Source organism: Dendropsophus ebraccatus, chromosome 9, assembly GCF_027789765.1.
Source record: "Dendropsophus ebraccatus isolate aDenEbr1 chromosome 9, aDenEbr1.pat, whole genome shotgun sequence".
Lineage (NCBI taxonomy): Eukaryota > Metazoa > Chordata > Amphibia > Anura > Hylidae > Dendropsophus > Dendropsophus ebraccatus.
The window spans coordinates 85,007,749-85,026,104 of NC_091462.1; the positions used below are offsets into that span (position 1 = coordinate 85,007,749).

Below are 18,356 nucleotides of genomic sequence, written 5' to 3' on the forward strand. Positions count from 1 at the left end.
GACATCATGCACATGGCACCCAAACCCTTTCAGTATTTGTCAGTCATTGCAACCCAGGCAAAATGTTCTCCTGCAGAATGCATATAGAGTATTCAGCGGCCATACTGTACATTAGGTCCTAAGTGTAAAATGTTCTGTACGACCTATAGCTTTTAATTATGTCTAGACAATGCCAAATACATCACAGAAGAAGGCATTGATTTCTACTAGGACTATTGGCTTTTCAGAGGAGTGGATATTGTTTGCAGCAATTACATGTCGGCCAAAACCGGCCTCTTTTCCCATGTGAGAAGATCAGTAAAAGGAATACAGCTCACAGACAAAGCGTACCCAATTCCAGAGAAATGGTAACTAAATACGCTGATTAGTCAGGACATTTTGTTAATAAAAGAGCAATAATAAAAAAGCTTGTTTGGCGTCTGCAGTGAGATATCCTTTAATGGTCACTTCATGTTAGCAACCAGTCTGTCTGACGTCCATGAAAATCCGCTATTCTACGGTAGCTAAGCTGTTGCTGCTTCTTTGCGACCTTCGCGAGTGGATGCAGAACAAATCAAGGTCGTGGCTGAGCTGATTCTACATTGATATATCTCAGCTGAAAGATAAATGCTGTAGACTAGACCTGTCCAACTCTTGCCTTTAGTTGTCAAAACATCCATTAAGTGCGAACATAAATTCATTCCCATACAAAGCTTGCTGAATGTAAATGATGTTTATTTGCATACATTTAATGCTCCCGCAGCATGCTGGCCTCCTCTAACAAACAGACAAGGATTTTTAGAGGGAGCTCAGTAAGTCACTGACAAAGAAAGTTTTTGACAGTAATCTTTGCAATTTGAAGACAAAACCTGAATGATAAACAAGTAAAGATGAGCGAGCATGGCCAATCGAGTAAAGTATTCGCTCGAGTATCAGGCTACTCAAAAGTACTCGATATTCGAGTGAGTACTACATGCTGTTTGGATGCTTGTTTATGGCTGTGGAAATACATACTGCATTTCCAAAGCCTAATAAAGTGTACCTGTCACGATCTGACCTCTGGAATAGCGGAGAGATCTTCTGCTAATCCAGAAGTTCGGAGATGCAATCAGACGATAATGCAGGAAAAGTATACCGGAGAAATTACCGCAGTGCTCTTCTAGCTGTCTTCACTATGGCAGCTCAACCAAACTGTGGCTGTGTGAATGAGCACTATGACGCATGATATAAAAATAAGGTAAGAAAACGGCAAAATTGGCCCTTTACACCTGTGTAGAGAAGTCATAATGCAAAAAGGAAGTGACAGTGTCACTTTAAGAATTACAGGGGCCTAAACAGACAGACTTTACAAGCCAATGGGATTTTTTACTATCTGGATTGCCTTGTCATTACATCAAGACGTATAAAAAACTTTTACCAACATATCCTTATACCTAAACCAGAAACAAGAGGAAAAGAAAGACGTCTGTGAAAAGGACAGCAGCTGAAATGAAAACACACGTACCTGAAAGCGGTGGAAGTCAGAGGGCTTGAAGTCATTTGGAGAGCAGCCACACCAGTCAACAATGTGTTTATATTGACATTTGCAGCCGAGTTTTCTATTCCAGTTAGTGATTCGCAAATTATTATCAACCATGGTGTCACAATAAGGGCTGTTTTCCAAAACTGTATGAAAGAAAGACTGAAATGGAAAAGAAAAAAAAAGTGTAAAGGTCGGCTAGTCAATAAGACTCAATCAAACACAAGAAATGAACTGGAAAGCACCAGATACTGTGGATGAAAGGCCACTGAAGAATACGGTGAGGGGATACTTTTTGGAGGTAAAGGCATATTCTGTGAAATAAAGAATAAGAATAGTGAAAGACCCATATTACAAAGAGCTGATGGCACTCTCTTTGCTCACACTTTCATCTATTTGGTGTTTCTACCTTTTCTTAGGTAGTCCCCCTGAGGACCATGTCATTGCCTACTGGTTTCATGTCCTATTTTACCAAGAGCCACTCTCCGTATAACCCAGCTTCAAGGAAACCCAGTAAGATATTTTGAGCTTTACTGGAATGTGCCTTTAAGTGGGTTATCCAGTGTTCAAAAATGTTTTATATATTGCTGCCCTGTTAGTAAAGATAATAAATATTATGCTTACCAGGGAGGAAGCCGAGCGCAAGAGGAGCCCTGGAGAGTGGATAGGTAATGTAAACTGTTTGTTGAATCGTCAGCCACTGCCTGTGCATTGCTATTGCATGTAGCAATGCGTGGTTGGCGCCCAACGATCTTTGGTCTGGGCCTAAACTCTCCATTCTATGCACGGGCGGATTTTGCCGTCCGTCTAAAGAATGAACAGAGTCTGCCGATGGGTTCGTGCGGCTCAATCCGTGACGGGTTTTCCGTTGGGATTCCGTAGTGTGCACATACCCTAATAGGGCCCTTACTCCTTGCCCTAGCAGCATCTTACAGTGTCAGCAGTTTGGAATGTGAATCACAGCTGACAGATTCTCTTTAACCAGAATACGCAAGGGCACCATTGCCAACCAACTCCTGTCCAGGACAACAGGTTGCTCATGATCCCTTGTAGTTTGTCTTTAAAATGTATTTGTGTTAAGTGGCAAAATAAAAATGTGACCATGTTACAATCTTTATGTTTTACCGTTCTAACAGAAAGGACAATTGGTTGTTATGGCAATACAGTTTTTTTTTTTTTTCCTTTTTTTTTTTTAGAATTCCTCTTTAATTGAAAAGTAAAGTTTATTTGCATGTTCTATAAATAAAGGCTCAGCGTTCAGAAATTCATGCTTCTGTGGATTCTATTTCCTTTAATTGTTTACTATGTCACCTAGATAAATTCTGAGTTGAAAAAATTACCTGCTGCAAGTATATAATTTATATTTGCAATAGAGCAGCGACTTAGAAGAGAAAGGAATCTAATCTGTATCCTGGTGATTACTGTAATTTGTTTAAGTTCTATTGATGAAACTGGGGGGAAGAAGAGAATATGTCTGGATGGTGCGGGGCCACTCTGCCTACTGCCGCCTCCTTACCAGGGCATCTCCTCTGTGAAGGAAAACCTACATTTCCAGCACCTGAGTTTTTATTGCTAGAAGGATAGGAAATATACTGAGGCTGTTTATTATGTGCATATACTATCTGCTTCTTATATTTACATTTTCATGGCCATGATGGGAGAAGCCATCCTGAGCTGATCACAAGCATACTTGACAGCCGTGTAAATAGTGGCCTACAGGCTGTAAGAATTTTTCTTCCCGGAAAATTTATATATAGCTACAAAACTGTGGAATATATTTTATACATTCCAGGTTGAAATATTTATTAGTTTAGTCACTCAGTAGTGTGCACTGTTGACCTACAGCACTGAGGTCTTAGGTTCAAATGTGACCAGGAGCAACTTTTGTACATAGCTTGTATAGTCTCAATGTGTGCATGTTATATTTTCTCTACGCTCCAGAAACATAGAGGTAGCGTCACTGGCTTGCTTACGAACTGGAAGAATCACCCTGAATGAGATTCATACTTTGTCCTGAGTGTCAGTCTCTGTGCTATTGTTCCCAATTTTGACTCCATATTGTGCGATACACTCTAACAAATACATGTATTAGTTATGAATACAAAAATTACCAACAGATTCAAGGATTATAATAGCACCAGTCACTGAAGAAATAGATTTATTCTTCCAACATAAAAAATTTGAAAAATTTGAGCCCTTGCAGGGTTTTCCTTGACCACGATCCTGACCTTTGTCTTGTTCTTAGACTTTGTTTCCACCTTGACCTTTCAATTGTCTAGTTCTTTCCTGCTGTTCCTAGCTAGGCTGCCATTTTATTATCTGCCCTGTTGCGTCTTAACCTTATTCCTGGTGACAACTGATTTCAATTCTGACTACATTATTACTGCATCAGTGCTCCTGATGTCAAGCCACAACCACAGAATATAAAAAACCTTCGTGCAGGGGTTAAAACAGACCTCTTTGCTGTAAAACATGGGTTTAAGCTACATAGTCATCATGATTTTGGACAATTTTTAATTGACATTTCCAGCTCTGAGAGGTGTGTCTTTTTGTTAATATGTGAACTAGACTTAAAGGGTAAGTCCAGGCAAAATAATTTTAAGATATGTTATTGCCCAACAAAAGTTGTGAAAATTACTAATAGACCCTTATTATGGGAAATGTACCTATAGTGCATTTTCCCTGCACTTACTACAGCATGGCGTGTTCAGGTCACTGTAAAGTTGGTGATGTCACGTCACATAAACTGCCGACTCCTGCTGCAGTGGTGGGACAGACTGAAGCAGCAGGAGCTGCTTCCCATTAGTGATTAGCTGAGTGGCCTGTCAGCTCAGACAGGCCACTTTGACGCTACAGCTGTGGAACTGGGAAGCAAGCAGAGGGCAGGAAAAGAGTGCAGAGAGGAAATGTATAACAGTTTAGGGCAAAGGCTGCGCGGACATCGCTAACGATATCTGTGCAGCCCTTGCTAAACGTTCATCGAGCCATGTAATAGGCTAAGTAAACAAGCACCGATCTTGGAGATCAGTGCTCTTTTAGATTATTGATCAGGTGGCCAGTCTAATAGTCCAGAAATAGCCAGACCATTTCTTCTTGTTCCCTACCCCTGTGCCCTGGCTGCAAGGTGATGAGTAAGAAGACATGGCATGGTTTTCCCTTGGCCCTTGCCATGCTGAGGAACACCCCTGGGCACTTTTACATACTAGCAACATTTTAATATTAACAAAAAGAGGTTATATCCTGTTGCTGGAAAGGACTATGGAAATAATAAAAAAAAGTATGCCCAGAATCTTGATGAAAAGCCTTAAAGTGTTTATGTGTACCCATGTTTTCAGGTTGACAGGTTCCCTTTAAGGGTTAAGAGCAGGATGACTCCAAACCCATTCTCGTCTGTGCTAATCGGATAACGGCTGAAAGTATCCATATATTTAGAACATGTCCGTATCAAATCTAAAGTTATCAATACAATGTTTTCTTATATATTTCAATCACTAGAACAACTAAGAGTTTTGCCTTGCTTATCCGTTTCCATGGAATGTAAAGTTTATGTAATGAATAAGTGCAAAAGAAAAGGTCTTGAGTATATTAAGAAAAGTCCAAAAAAAGCCATCCTATTTTCAGCTCCTGATCCCATTTCTAAAGCCTCAGGCACCAATATCAGAGACACAGCACTGGCTTATTCTTTTTCATTAAACTGTGTGGAGGCTGAAAATCCTTTACATAAAAATAAGATTACTATGGATGTTATAGCCTCTATCCTAGAGGGTCAAACATAACATGAAATTGCTTCTTAAAGTGTTTCATACAGGCTACTTAAGAAGATAAAATGGTTTAACTTAATTGATGCTGAAGTGACTGTTCTTTATAATGTTGCTATGCTACAGACTGAATTGCTTTTTAAGACATAATGTTCCATCTACACTGTACAGTCTTTTAGGTCTTCCATGCCATTTAACTTAAATCTTTTCAGCTTCACACAAGTGTAAGGTAAAGTATTAACAAGGCTTTTAAATTCCCAATACGGCCATCAAGTCCAAGTTACACCCATCGTGAACTGGAATGACATTTGGAGGAGAAGTCAATGGGTTTTCCAATGACGGAAAAGATTGTTCCCTAAATGTCTAATAGTTGGGGTCCCGAAGAAGGGCTGATAATCAAGTCTGCCATAGCTGCGGAAACAGTTTAACAAAACTTGCTAGCCATAATTTCACTTGAGTGGAGATGGCAACAAAAACTTGCATCCAATTCTTAACTCTTTATTTAGTCTGTGTCTTTATGCTATGAACTGTGGCCTGTCAGAAGAGCCTTTTTTCATTTTATGTGGGGGTAACCTCATTGACGTGCTGGGCATGGTTATGGCTGGTGTGGCACTTGGGGAACAGGAAAGCACAAGATGGAGTGGGGGCATGGTCGACATGGTCCAAGTTGAGCAGATCTGAGAAATGGCTATATAACATTTCAAGAATGCTGTTTATAAATCCAGATAAAAAGGAAAAACTTATAGAAATGGTGGTTTGCATCTTCATTAAATGGATTGGAACCATCATTCTGGTAACCTGTACCCCAGACTTTCATTTAGAAAATGATCAACCAGCAGCTTTACACAAGGATAGCCAATGGTGGAAGCTAACCATAAAAAGTAATGGGTATCAACTAGACATAAGCACAAACTCGAGCATGCTCATTTCCGCCTGAACTGAGCGTTGGACATTTGATTGGTGGTGGCTGAAGAAGTTGGATGCAGCCCTATGGTGTCCTGGAAAAACAGCTTTATCAATGTTCTTCAGGCAGCCTTAGACGGCATCTAAATTCTTCAGCCACATTCTCAGGTCCCGACGGAAATAAGAAAGCTCGAGTTGCACTTATCTCTAGTGCCAACACAAAGAACCTCTGCAACTTAATATAGTTCCACTACAGGTAGAGGATGGGGCTTCTGTGACTCACAGGGGGATCTTTGATGTGACAACTTTGATATAACAACACACTTTTTGTTTTTCTGATTTATTTTTCAATAGCAACAATTGACTGAACATGGTACGAAAACATAAGCTTGGACATAGAGGAGGGAGCATTATTCTGAGTGGAAATATAAGGGTCTATAAATAAATAGCATGGCATTAACACTAGTGTACTCTTCCAAATAATCCCCCTGACATTGTTTAATGCTACGTGACAACCCAGTGAATATGTGTCTTATGCTTGAATTGGCTGGTTAAAATGATAAAGGCATGCATTTTCACTCGAGCGCAGCAAAACTTCCCAATTATCCATTGCCCTGTGTCCTTTCATAATGATACAGAAATTCTCTGCAAGATAATGGACGAAAAGGTTATCGGATTTGAGAGGAAAAGGTGATTGCAACTGAAATGGAATTAAAATGGATTATTTAACATGTGTGCTGAATCCAACCAGTCAAATTATGACAACCAGCAGTATGGGAGATGCGCAATGGCCTAGATTTAAAGGAGCATGTGGTGAATAAATTATTCTGCACTAAACGGAAATATTCACACCTTAAATTACTGATAACACCGGCGTGGTAGAGGATTATAGAGCAGTTTACTTAGGTCAAACTGGCCGTATGTTTCAGCAGGATTAGACAACCATCTAATGTGTATGGGGGCCCTTAAAGCAGATTTGGGGGAACGTTCAGCATGCTGGGTGTTAACACATGGGGATTTGCTACTGCTCTGGACAGTTCCTGACATTGACAGAGGTGGCAGCAGAGAGCACTGAGTCAGACTGAAAAGAATAACCCACTTCCTGCAGGGTATATAACAGCTGATAAGAACTGGAAGATTTGATATTTTTTAATATAAGCAAATCAGATCTCTGGCACTATCTGGCACCAGTTGATTTAAAATATGTTTTTTGTCAACTACCCCTTTAAGATAACCAAGAAGGCTGTTGTGCGGAAAGGGGGGAACCATGCTAACTGCCATCTCCTTTGTGATTGTGTGGAGAAAGCCTGGGTCGGACTAGGATCTTTGCTGCCTAACAACCATATATATAAGACTGCAGGCGTTGATCTATACATCTATATCAACACGGCAATGACAAATTAGTCAGCAGTTTAACAAGGGATGGAGTGGCACTGAGCTAACAAAAGTGAAGAGGACATGGTAAAAGAACTAGGTTATCACATTCTATCCCACAGCCTGCTTTATTAATCAGGTTTTTTTTTCAATCCAGTATTTAAATGGATATTTTAATCTCACTAAGCTAGACCATGAGATGAATGGAGTGCACCACGCATGAGAATGAATGGAATGTACTACGCATGAGATGAATGGAGTGGACCACGAATGAGAATGAATTAAATGAACCACGCATGAGAATGAATGGAATGTACTACGCATGAGAATGAATGGAATGAACCACGCATGAGAATGAATGGAATGTACTACGCATGAGAATGAATGGAATGTACCACGCATGCACAGCCACAGCTCCCACAGAGAACAACGTATGGCGCATTCTATTTATTCTGGGAGCGATTATGCCCCTTTCTTGTGATCAATGGGGTTCCTGGTGGTTGGCCTCCATCAATCCGCTTAGTATCCCATTTCATGTTATAAGGAGATAACATAATGAGATTTGGATATTCCTTTAACAGCATAGGCTATGTTCACACATTTTTTTTTGTGCATATGAGGCACATACTTTATATCAAATGGTATCCCCAACCCTCTAATGAGACAACAGAAATCAATAGAGTTTCCTATCATCATCCACCAGGGTGGTAGATCTGAATAAAGGTCAACTACACTTCTCCACTCAGAAGCATCCAACAAAACATGAAAGACATATACTAGTATACATATATACCTACCTAGGGAATAGTAACAACATCCTTACTGAAGTCACACATATAATATAACATAACATATAACAGAACCTATTCATAGTAACAGGTGAAATGGCTCCATGTAGCATGGGGGTGGGAGCAAAGATGTTCAGGTGCATTATATTCCATCTAATTAAACACTGTAAAAAGCCAAGGCCTAGATTATAAGAGACAGGGACATACACAAAACAATATATGAAGACAATTAATACACGTAATATCAGGCTGATGAAAGGTAAATGAGTTTATTGGCATTTCTAAACTAACACTTCTCCTAGCACAGAAATGTCTGTCTGATATATTCCCTTTAATATAGGTTAATGAAGATGAGTATACTATCTTCACCCTGTATAGAAGTGCTTTAGAATGCACACTTCAGATCCATGGAAAGAGACTTCTTTGACTAATCACCGGTCTCCATGGTTTCATATAACACTGACAAGGTATATATTTAACATACCTCAGCTGGAAGCAACGTGTAGGAATAGAATCGCTTCATCTTTGTAACTAGATCATCATTGGAAAAGGTCACATATTCCACAAATTTCCGGTTTAGAAGAAACCAGTCGGAGCCACCATCTACTGTGATGCCTTCTGGGATCTTTCTGTCTCCAAGACGCCACATGTGAGTGTCACATTCGAGAAACAACCTGTCCAGGCCTTGCTTCCTGATAAATCTGGAACAAAGGAAGCAACAAAAAACAAACTATGTTATATTATATGCAATAGCAAATCAATCCAGACAATAAAAACACCATATTTTTTATAAGTTTATATCCAACACTAGAAAAAAGTTTTTGGGTCTACTGCTAGAGGGTCTATTGACTACTATACTACTACACTCCTCTGTGTAAATAATATCCTATAAGTGTTCCTGCACATAAGATGGTAATAATAAAAAAGAAAGTCATGGCACTACAATACCACAAAAACATACATTGACATACTGTTGCAGTTTTCATTGCAAAAAGTTTTAAGAAAATATATATTTTTTCCCATTTAAATTTTTATTCAAAGATTTTTAAAATAAATTTTTTTACAGAACAATAAACAGTTTGCATAGAAAAAAAAATACTCGTAATTTTATTATGGCTTTGTTGCAGATTGTCTATACAGAATAAACCAGTGTCAGAAATGCTGAACAGATCGCTATATTGCTTATATCTCTCAGTTCAGCTGTTCTCCTGATATGCAGGTGAATGGGCTTCATGCTTTGCTACTCTCTCCACCCTCTGGCTGCTGATTGACAGCTGTCTGCCTATACACAGCACATATACACAGTATAAATAAACAACTACCAATCAATGACCAGTGGGCGGAGGGAGCTGGTGCTCATGACTTTAGAGGACTACTGAGCACATGCACACAAAGGAGAGGACTAATAGATTCCTTGTGTTTCAGGAGGATATCTCTGTATCAGCTGTACATAACAATGTAAGTGATACATCATTTTCATCAGCTTCTCAATCACTAGCTTATGCTACCCTTATAAAGGGCACACAAAACTACTAAGATCAGAAAAAGCAATGCCTAATAAAATGCACGTTAATGGATATCAGCAAGATACTATATACATACCATCAGAAAACTCCACAAAACATGCTCTATACATGCCAAAATTGCAGTAGTTGCCACCCTATTCTGTGCATTAGATAAAATATGTGGAATCTCAAAATCACTCAAAATCCCAGTCACACCTGGAAATACAAGGCACAACCAGCACAAGTAAATGTTTCCTTAATGCATATGGCAATGCCACATGCATGGCGTCTGTTTTGAAGCCCAAAATGTCAATATGGACACATATTAAGGAGCTGAAGGCATGGCGTGTGCTACTGTAGGTGCCCCCTATATCATAGTATTCTAGCTGAAAACAAAACTTTATCTAATAGAGATTTATGGGCATGAGCCCCAGGGGTGTGAGTAGACCCATGCACACTAGTGCTACTTATTTGACCTATTATCATGTCACTAAATATATCAGTATAAATACAAGGTGCCCATAGTTCCGCACTCACCCAGGGCAATGCCTTGTATACCTTGAACAGTAGACAAATAATTATGGGTCTAATAATTACAACATTTGATGTCATTGTATTTAAAAAAAAGTTACTGTAACCTTATTGTAGCTGAATATCAGTATAAATATTCCCTTTCCAAGAAAACTGAAGAAATGCTCTTCACCGACTACTATCATCACAGAGCCCGGAGCGGATAAACAAAAAGTACATAACATTCTTATTTAGAAATAAAATAATGTGTGAGTGACAGGAAAATAACACATCTGTAGCGTAACCTTCCCATAATTGTTACTCGAGAATTGTCACTGGCACCGGAGCAAATACAATCCAAGATTTAAATAGAAGGACTCATAAGTCACAGTTCCTGGTGAAGAGAGCGGGAGGTGCCGAGGCAGCTTTTAATGCCAACTGTAGAATCTCGGGCAATAATGGATGATTTTAGACTAGCTGCTTCGTAATTACAATTATAATAATATGTACTTATCTACCAGCACTCAGAATAGTGAAATTACTTATAATTTCTGTTTGCATTTGTCCCCTTTTCACTGCTTTGAATGTATTGCACATCACGGATAAGTTGATGAATATTGCAAAGCACTGGCCTGTGGAACAAAATGAGGCCTGTAATGTGAACACATACAAATCGTGACAATAAAATATAACTGAGCATTGTAAGCTCACATGAATAACTACTAAACTTCCAACACCATCCCCTGTTAATGCTACGTTTTTAATGGGCATCAGAATTTTTTTTTTAAACATACAAAAGTCATCGGGGGATAGGTATAAAAACTGGAGAAATGTGGTAGTTGCTGCTCACATCCAATCAGAATCAATCTATCATTTTAATTTATTGGCAGGGGCGTAGCTAGGGGTTCAGCCTAGGGGGGGCGAGTAAGGCTGAGTGGGCCCCCAACCAACGTTACCCATAGGGAACCCCAGCAGGTGACAAGGATTTTTTTGAATAATAAAGGGAATATTCTTCTACATTTCTTATAGTGAATAAGGATACAGAGCCGTGTAAGAGGCTTCTACATCTGGAATATAGAACCACAAAAAAAGTAAAAGTGCTTAACATTAGAAAAATATAGCTGCCTTCTTCCACAGACAGCACCACTCTTGTCCTCAGTTTGATTCTCCGGGTGGCTGCAACCTGTGGGTGACAACCATCAGCCCTGAAGTTCCAGCAATACATCTGTCTACAGCGGCAGGTATCGGAGGATTGTACTACTGTACTACAACTCCCAGCATACCCTGAGGGCTGCAGACTGTCAACCTGGAGCCCCCCTTCCTCGACCAAGTGCATGCTACTGGTATATATATATGGTATTACCAATAATACCAGTATACAAGGGGGAAATATCGCCACAACCACTACCATCACCACCATATTGTTACTGACTAAATCCTCTATACTAAATCCAATAAAACACAGTACCAGATTACAAGTAACAAATAACACCACTACTTACTGACTAATACCAGCACATACCGACTAATACCAGCACATACCGACTAATACCAGCACATACCGACTAATACCAGCACATACCGACTAATACCACCACATACTGACTAACACCACTGCTGCAACTGAATAATCCACTGTACACAGAGCAATATCACCTCTTCAAGTCATTTAGCAGTAGCCCCAGCTCTACACAGGTTCTATACACCATATACATTAAAGTGCAGATATATTTAGTGACTCACAGGGGACGTCTTCTCTGATCAGAGTTCTTCCCTTTTCATCTTCTTCTCCATCTGCCCTGGGCCGTTATGAGAACTTCTCCGAGCCACGAATCCACAGAATCTGCCAGACATACATATTAGGCTCCACACTCTGGCACCATCCTCATCTCTCTACACACTGCACATCTGTATTGGCCCCTTTACACCCTTGTTTAGTGGGTAGGCTGACTCTTATAGATGGCTCCCCCCTGTATTGCCCCCTTATAGATGCCCCCCCTGTATTACCCCCTTATAGATGGCTACCCCTGTATCCCCCCCCTTATAGATGGCTCCCCTCCCCTGTATCCCCCCCTTATAGATGGCTTCCCTCCCCTGTATCCCCCTTATAGATGGCTCCTCCTGTATTCCCCCCTTATAGATGGCTCCTCCTGTATTCCCCCCTTATAGATGGCTCCCCCCCCCTGTATCCCCCCCTTATAGATGGCTTCCCTCCCCTGTATTCCCCCCTTATAGATGGCTTCCCTCCCCTGTATTCCCCCTTATAGATGGCTCCCCCCCTGTATCCCCCCCCCTTATAGATGGCTCCTCCCCTGTATCCCCCCCCCCCTTATAGATGGCTCCCCTCCCCTGTATCCCTCCCTTATAGATGGCTCCCCCCTGTATCCCCCCCTTATAGATGGCTTCCCTCCCCTGTATTCCCCCTTATAGATGGCTCCCCCCCTGTATCCCCCCCCTTATAGATGGCTCCCCCCCTGTATCCCCCCTTATAGATGGCTCCCCTCCCCTGTATCCCTCCCTTATAGATGGCTCCCCCCCTGTATCCCCCCTTATAGATGGCTTCCCTCCCCTGTATTCCCCCCTTGTAGATGGCTCCCCCCCTGTATCCCCCCTTATAGTTTGCCCCCTGCACAGCAGATTAAAAAAAACAAACACACAACTCACCTAACAAGCGCTCCCCGTCTCTGCTGTCCTCTCTTCTGCCCCCAGCTGATGCGTCCCTCCCTGGGGGATTCCCGGGCAGCGCACACATCCGGAAGCTGAGTGTGCGCCCAGGCCGGGACTTCCGGTACAGGAAGTCCCAGCGACGCGCACTGAGGTTCCTGATACGTGCGCTCCCTGGGAATCCCCCAGGGAGCGACGCATCAGACAGGGGCAAGATTGCCTCTTGCGGCCGCAAGCAAGACCGTGCTTGCGGTCGCAAGAGAGGCATAAAGGAGGGGGTGGGCTCGGCGGTTCGGGGGGCGTGTGCGGATGCGGAGCGCAGCCTCTTGTGGCTGGAGGCATAACGCTGCCTCCGGCCACAAGAATGATTGACACAGCCAGGAGCCAATGGCTCCTGATGCTGTGTCAATCACATCCTGGCCCAGTCGGAACTGTATGCGCTCATTAGGAGTGCGAGCGCATACAGTTCCGGCCACTACTGACGTGTTAATGCTGTCTGCAAAAGCAATAGCTTTTGCAGACAGCATTAACTGTCTAAGACCTCAGTGGGCCCCTGTCTGAGTGGGCCCGGGGGCGACCGCCCCCCTTGCCCCCCACCAAATTTCGCTACTGTTTATTGGTATATATATATATTTAGTTATATATATAGTTTTGATTATTTAAAAACTGAGGTATGAGGTATGAGATGTGAACACAGCCCTACACAGCTGATGGCCAAATGACAAGCTAGTGTTGAGCGGAAAGGCCAAACTGTTCAGCTTCGGCTAAACCCAAATGATCGCCATTTGATTCCCCACGGCTGCAGAGGTTGAATGCAGCCCTAGGGTGTCTTGGAAAACATGGATACAGCCACGGGCCCTATTCATGTTTCCCAGGACTCCCTAGGGCTGCTTCCAACTGCAGCTGTTGAAAGTCAAATGCTGAGCATTTGGGTTTGGTGAACGTTGCTGAACAGTTTGGCCTTTCCGCTCAACACTACTTACAACGATTTCATATACATGTATGGTTGGCTGGAAATAAACCGATGCTGGATACCTCTGCTAATGACTAACCCCCTTATGGAGACAAAATATTGGGATTGTTGAAATCCAATCTTTCTCCCCCCAAAGTGGCTGCAGAGACATCAGATGATCCCTATACAGGTTAGATTATCTGCCAATCCAGCCAAAATCGGTATATTCACCCAAGATGTACCTAATGTTTATAACTCTTAGTATCTGATTAAGGCCTCCAGGAGTACAGAACAGCTATTATCAAATCCCCCTCTTTCTGCTAGTCCTGCTCCGGTCTACACGGCAAAGCTAACAACCAAGTGATGGAAAACAAGTACCGGCCTATTACATCTGCTGTGAAAGCTGCAATACTAAAATACTGCTTTAAAAACTTGTATAAAAAATGTGTAATGCCGTTCTTATAAGAAATATAGAGTCCTTTCAAAAACATCAGGCTGTATTCACATCTAAGAGCGTGGTATACTAGTAGATCGGTACTGCAGAGCTAATGCACTATATATACAAGCTGTCAATCTTGCATTTAAATGTAAAAACAAAAGGGTTATACCCTCCCCCCACTAGTGGGCTTTTCCATTTTATTCTATGAAGGATGCCTCATTAAACAGAGCCGTAATATACATCAGATTTAGCTGCTATTGTCTCGCTGCTAATATGTTGCTAATGAGTTTCATGTCTGAATGCATGCTGACCTTCCAGTTTGCCCCTCATTTGTGATTTGTACACTGGGAGTGACATCGTACCGAGTATGGAAGGAGATGCAAGGGGCGATAATTCATTGTAATGACAGCGATTGACATATATATCTCTCAGAGGATCACTTCTCAGCCCACATCAATAACCCTCCATTGCATATTCTGCTCACGTAAAGGAATTGAGTTCATATGTAGAGCATTTCACACACTTTTTTTTAATTCTTATGGTACGAGACATTGACATGAAATTGGACGTACATTCCGTTAGGTTCTTATAAGAAATATATATTCCTTTCAAAAACACAGGCCTAGACTTTTAAAATTGTGCATACTATGATTTACCTTTTTTTTCCTCTGATGGTACTGTAATATTGGGAGGTATGGTTTTGTGTATCAGTCCAATGATTTGGAAGGAGATTTAGACTCAGCATTTCAAATAGACTAAGTAACTAAAGATGTGTCTACACTAGAAATGAACCTGCTAGAGTCCCATCATTAGGCATTTGAATACCAGTGGCTGTACCCATGTTTTCCAGGACTCCTTAGGGCTGTATCCAACTTTCTTTAATCACTGGTATTTAAATGCAGAACAATTGGACTCAAGCATGCTCATTTTTGTGGATATTTTTTCTGCAATGGTTGAAAGTGGGTAGAGATAAACCAGTATGAAACCCAGAATACGAAGGGTAGGTAAACATGAAATGTCTTACAATGAGTGAGACCGCATCCTGTCTTCAGGTCTCGTATGATCCAAAAAAGAAGGAAGTAATCCAACATTTAAGAGGACCTGTTACTATAGGAAGAACCATGGTCCTAGGCAACCAGGGAAGGCATGGGTTTGACACCTCTGCTTTAGACTGATAGGGTACAATGTTAGTCACCAGAGAGTAGGCCAGGCTTCTTCTACAAAACTTTGAATTTGAAAGTGGATGTATTAGGCTATTGTAGACAGGTGAATGGTAAAATACTGGAGGGGGTGTACATCTCACCCAGGCTGCTAGCTGGGATGAGGTAGTAAACTCCGGGAAACATGTGTAATTCAGCAGAGATATTCTGTTGAACGGTTGTTTAGTATTTCCGGGCCTGGATTTTATTGGAATGGCAGGTAGGTTTGGTAGTGGGACCTGCCATTCCCTCCCCACTCCAGTCCACACCTTGCGCACAGGTGTAAGCAGGAGCTTATCGCTCCAGCTCATCAAAGGCAGCTCAGAGGGCTGAATATTGCTGAGAGCCTGGAAGCAAATGATTTGTTCAGACACTGCTGTTGTTTAGTTCTGTTTGGTTGAGTAAGGTGAGACCTCTGTTTAGTTAGAGCCCAGCCGGGCAGGAGTTTATTTTGTATCCTGTTTTTGCACAGTGCTGCTACGTTTGCTTTTGTCTGAAATTTTATATGCCACAATAAAGCCAAGTTGCACTTTTTTAAATTGGCATAAGGACTGCTTTATTCTCGCTACCCCTACTAAAGATCTCCACACTATGTTAACACCACGTTCTACATTATACATTTTTTTGCACTGTGCCCAATGGCCAACATATGCAACTTTAAGGTTATATAGAGGCATATATCAGGGGCATATGATAGGGCACTGTCAGGAACTTACCTGACCAGGATCCAGCGCTGTCCTCAGCCTCCGAGCCGCGGCGCCGCCTCCCAACGTCCTCCCGAGTGACGTCACGAATACCTGACGGTGTCCCTAGTAACCAGGGACGCGCGGGCTCCGTTAACTCGGCCGCTCAGCTGAGCGGTGTTTGAAACTCAGAGTGAGTGGCAGACGCCGCTGACACTTGCTCTGCAGTGTTACAGCTGCATGCAATGAAGACTCAGGAGTCCGGACCAATGATGTTCTGGTCCGGGCTCCTGGTCTAGTATTTAAAGAGCCAGCGGTCATTTACTGATCGCTGGCTATTAGGTTAATTCCCTGGTCCCAGCTCCCCTGTCTACTCCTGCGCTCCCCTGTTCCTAATCCCTCTGTTTTGCTCGACTTCCAGACCTCCCGCCTGACTATTTGACTATCCAATTGTATTGCTGATTTTGCACCTCGTCGCCCGTTTGGTGTTGGACTTTGCTTGCTTACTATCCACTATTGTGTTTGTTTGTCTGTCCTGTTAAGTGTTCCACGTATACAGCTTAGGAACGCCTTTGTGGTTGTCCACGGCTGCCTAGGGCCGACGGAGGCAAATAGGTAGGGACAGTGGGTGGGTTCAGACCTAGGGCCCACTGTCTTCTTTTGTCCGTACCTCCCTGTCCTGACAGGCACACTTCCAAACGTGGTATGAACATAACCAAAGCACTACTGACTTTCAATAAGATTATAATTAGAGATGAGCAAACCTTGAGCATGCTCGAGTTCATCCGAACCTGGGCGTTCAGTATTTGATTAGCTGGGGCTGCAGGTTGTCTGGAAAACATGGATACAGCCAATGACTATATTCATGTTTTCCACATAGCCTTAGGGCTTTATCTAACCAGCCCCCGCTAATCAAATCCCGAACGCTCGGGTTCGGATGAACCCGAGCATGCTCGAGGTTCACTCATCTCTAATTATAATATAAACCAGCCCTAGGATATTGTCAGTATTATGTACAACTTAGGTCAATTCTTTGAGTGGAGAGGCTCAGAGAGCAGAGGTGCACAAGCCCTCCCATTCAAAGAGATTGAAAGCAGGATTTGGTGCTGAGTCCGCGCGTGTGTGTGGGGGGGTTCAATCACATCGCCGATTCCGTAGTTTGAACGGGGCCTTATGGGGTAGAAATTGGATGATGTACTACTTAACAAAAACTCTCGTCTTCTCTTACCTTACAGGTTCAATATAACATAGGCAGGCCAGGGCGGCACTGCACAGATTAATAAAGCAATCATTTATGAGCAATGGGGATATGTCAGACGTAATGCCCCATTATCACCGTCAGGATCATGAAAAGAAATGGGATATGCGGGGCCACTTGCTAGGATGCTAATTGCTCGATACTGAATACATGTCCCCTCTATACTGTTACGTGTTAAATGTAACGCTGCATTTTACGGGATGTGATGCAGGCACAGTGGTGTCTAGCCCTCAGCTGTTTAAAACTTCTAGGATTTTATAACAAATGGCCTTCGTGCTTATTTTACCAGTACGTAACAATAATATCAATTTGCGGAACAACTTTACAAATGGATTGGATGTTTCTACGAAAGCATAGGACCGCATTAGTCACGCTGTGATGAGAGAGGCGAAGAAAATATATCCCTCCATAAATATCCACATTATTAGTGAGATCATCATATTAATCCAGTTATCTTGTATAGCAATAAAATTCTTCTGCTTTATTAACTATTGTTTTATTTGTATTCATTTTTTAAAGTCTAATATTAAGTTATTTATTAATGCATTTACTTTTTTACACTTAACCCTTTGAGGACCAGGCCCAAAATCACCCAGTGGACCGCGCAAATTTTGATCTTAGTGTTTTCGTTTTTCCCTCCTTCCCTTCTAAAAGCTCTAGCACTTTCAGTTTTCTATCTACAAGCCATGTAAGTGCTTGTTTTTTTACAGGAATAGTTGTACTGTGTAATGGCGTCTTTCATTTTACCATAACATGTATGATGGAATTCCAAAATTAATATTTATGAAGATATAAAATCGTAAAAAAAAGAATGCAATATGGTAA

General features: G+C 41.8%; 1 protein-coding gene across 1 annotated transcript in view; it reads right to left on the bottom strand.

The window, feature by feature from the left end:
- Nucleotides 1-18,356, bottom strand: part of XYLT1 (xylosyltransferase 1) — a 236,074-nt gene that overhangs the window by 33,607 nt on the left and 184,111 nt on the right. Inside the window, exons 6-7 of the mRNA XM_069983749.1 lie at nt 8,806-9,022; nt 1,484-1,660 (exon numbers count right to left, since the gene is read on the bottom strand). Coding sequence (XP_069839850.1) covers nt 1,484-1,660; nt 8,806-9,022 — 394 coding nt within the window. The remainder of the gene's footprint in view (nt 1-1,483; nt 1,661-8,805; nt 9,023-18,356) is intronic.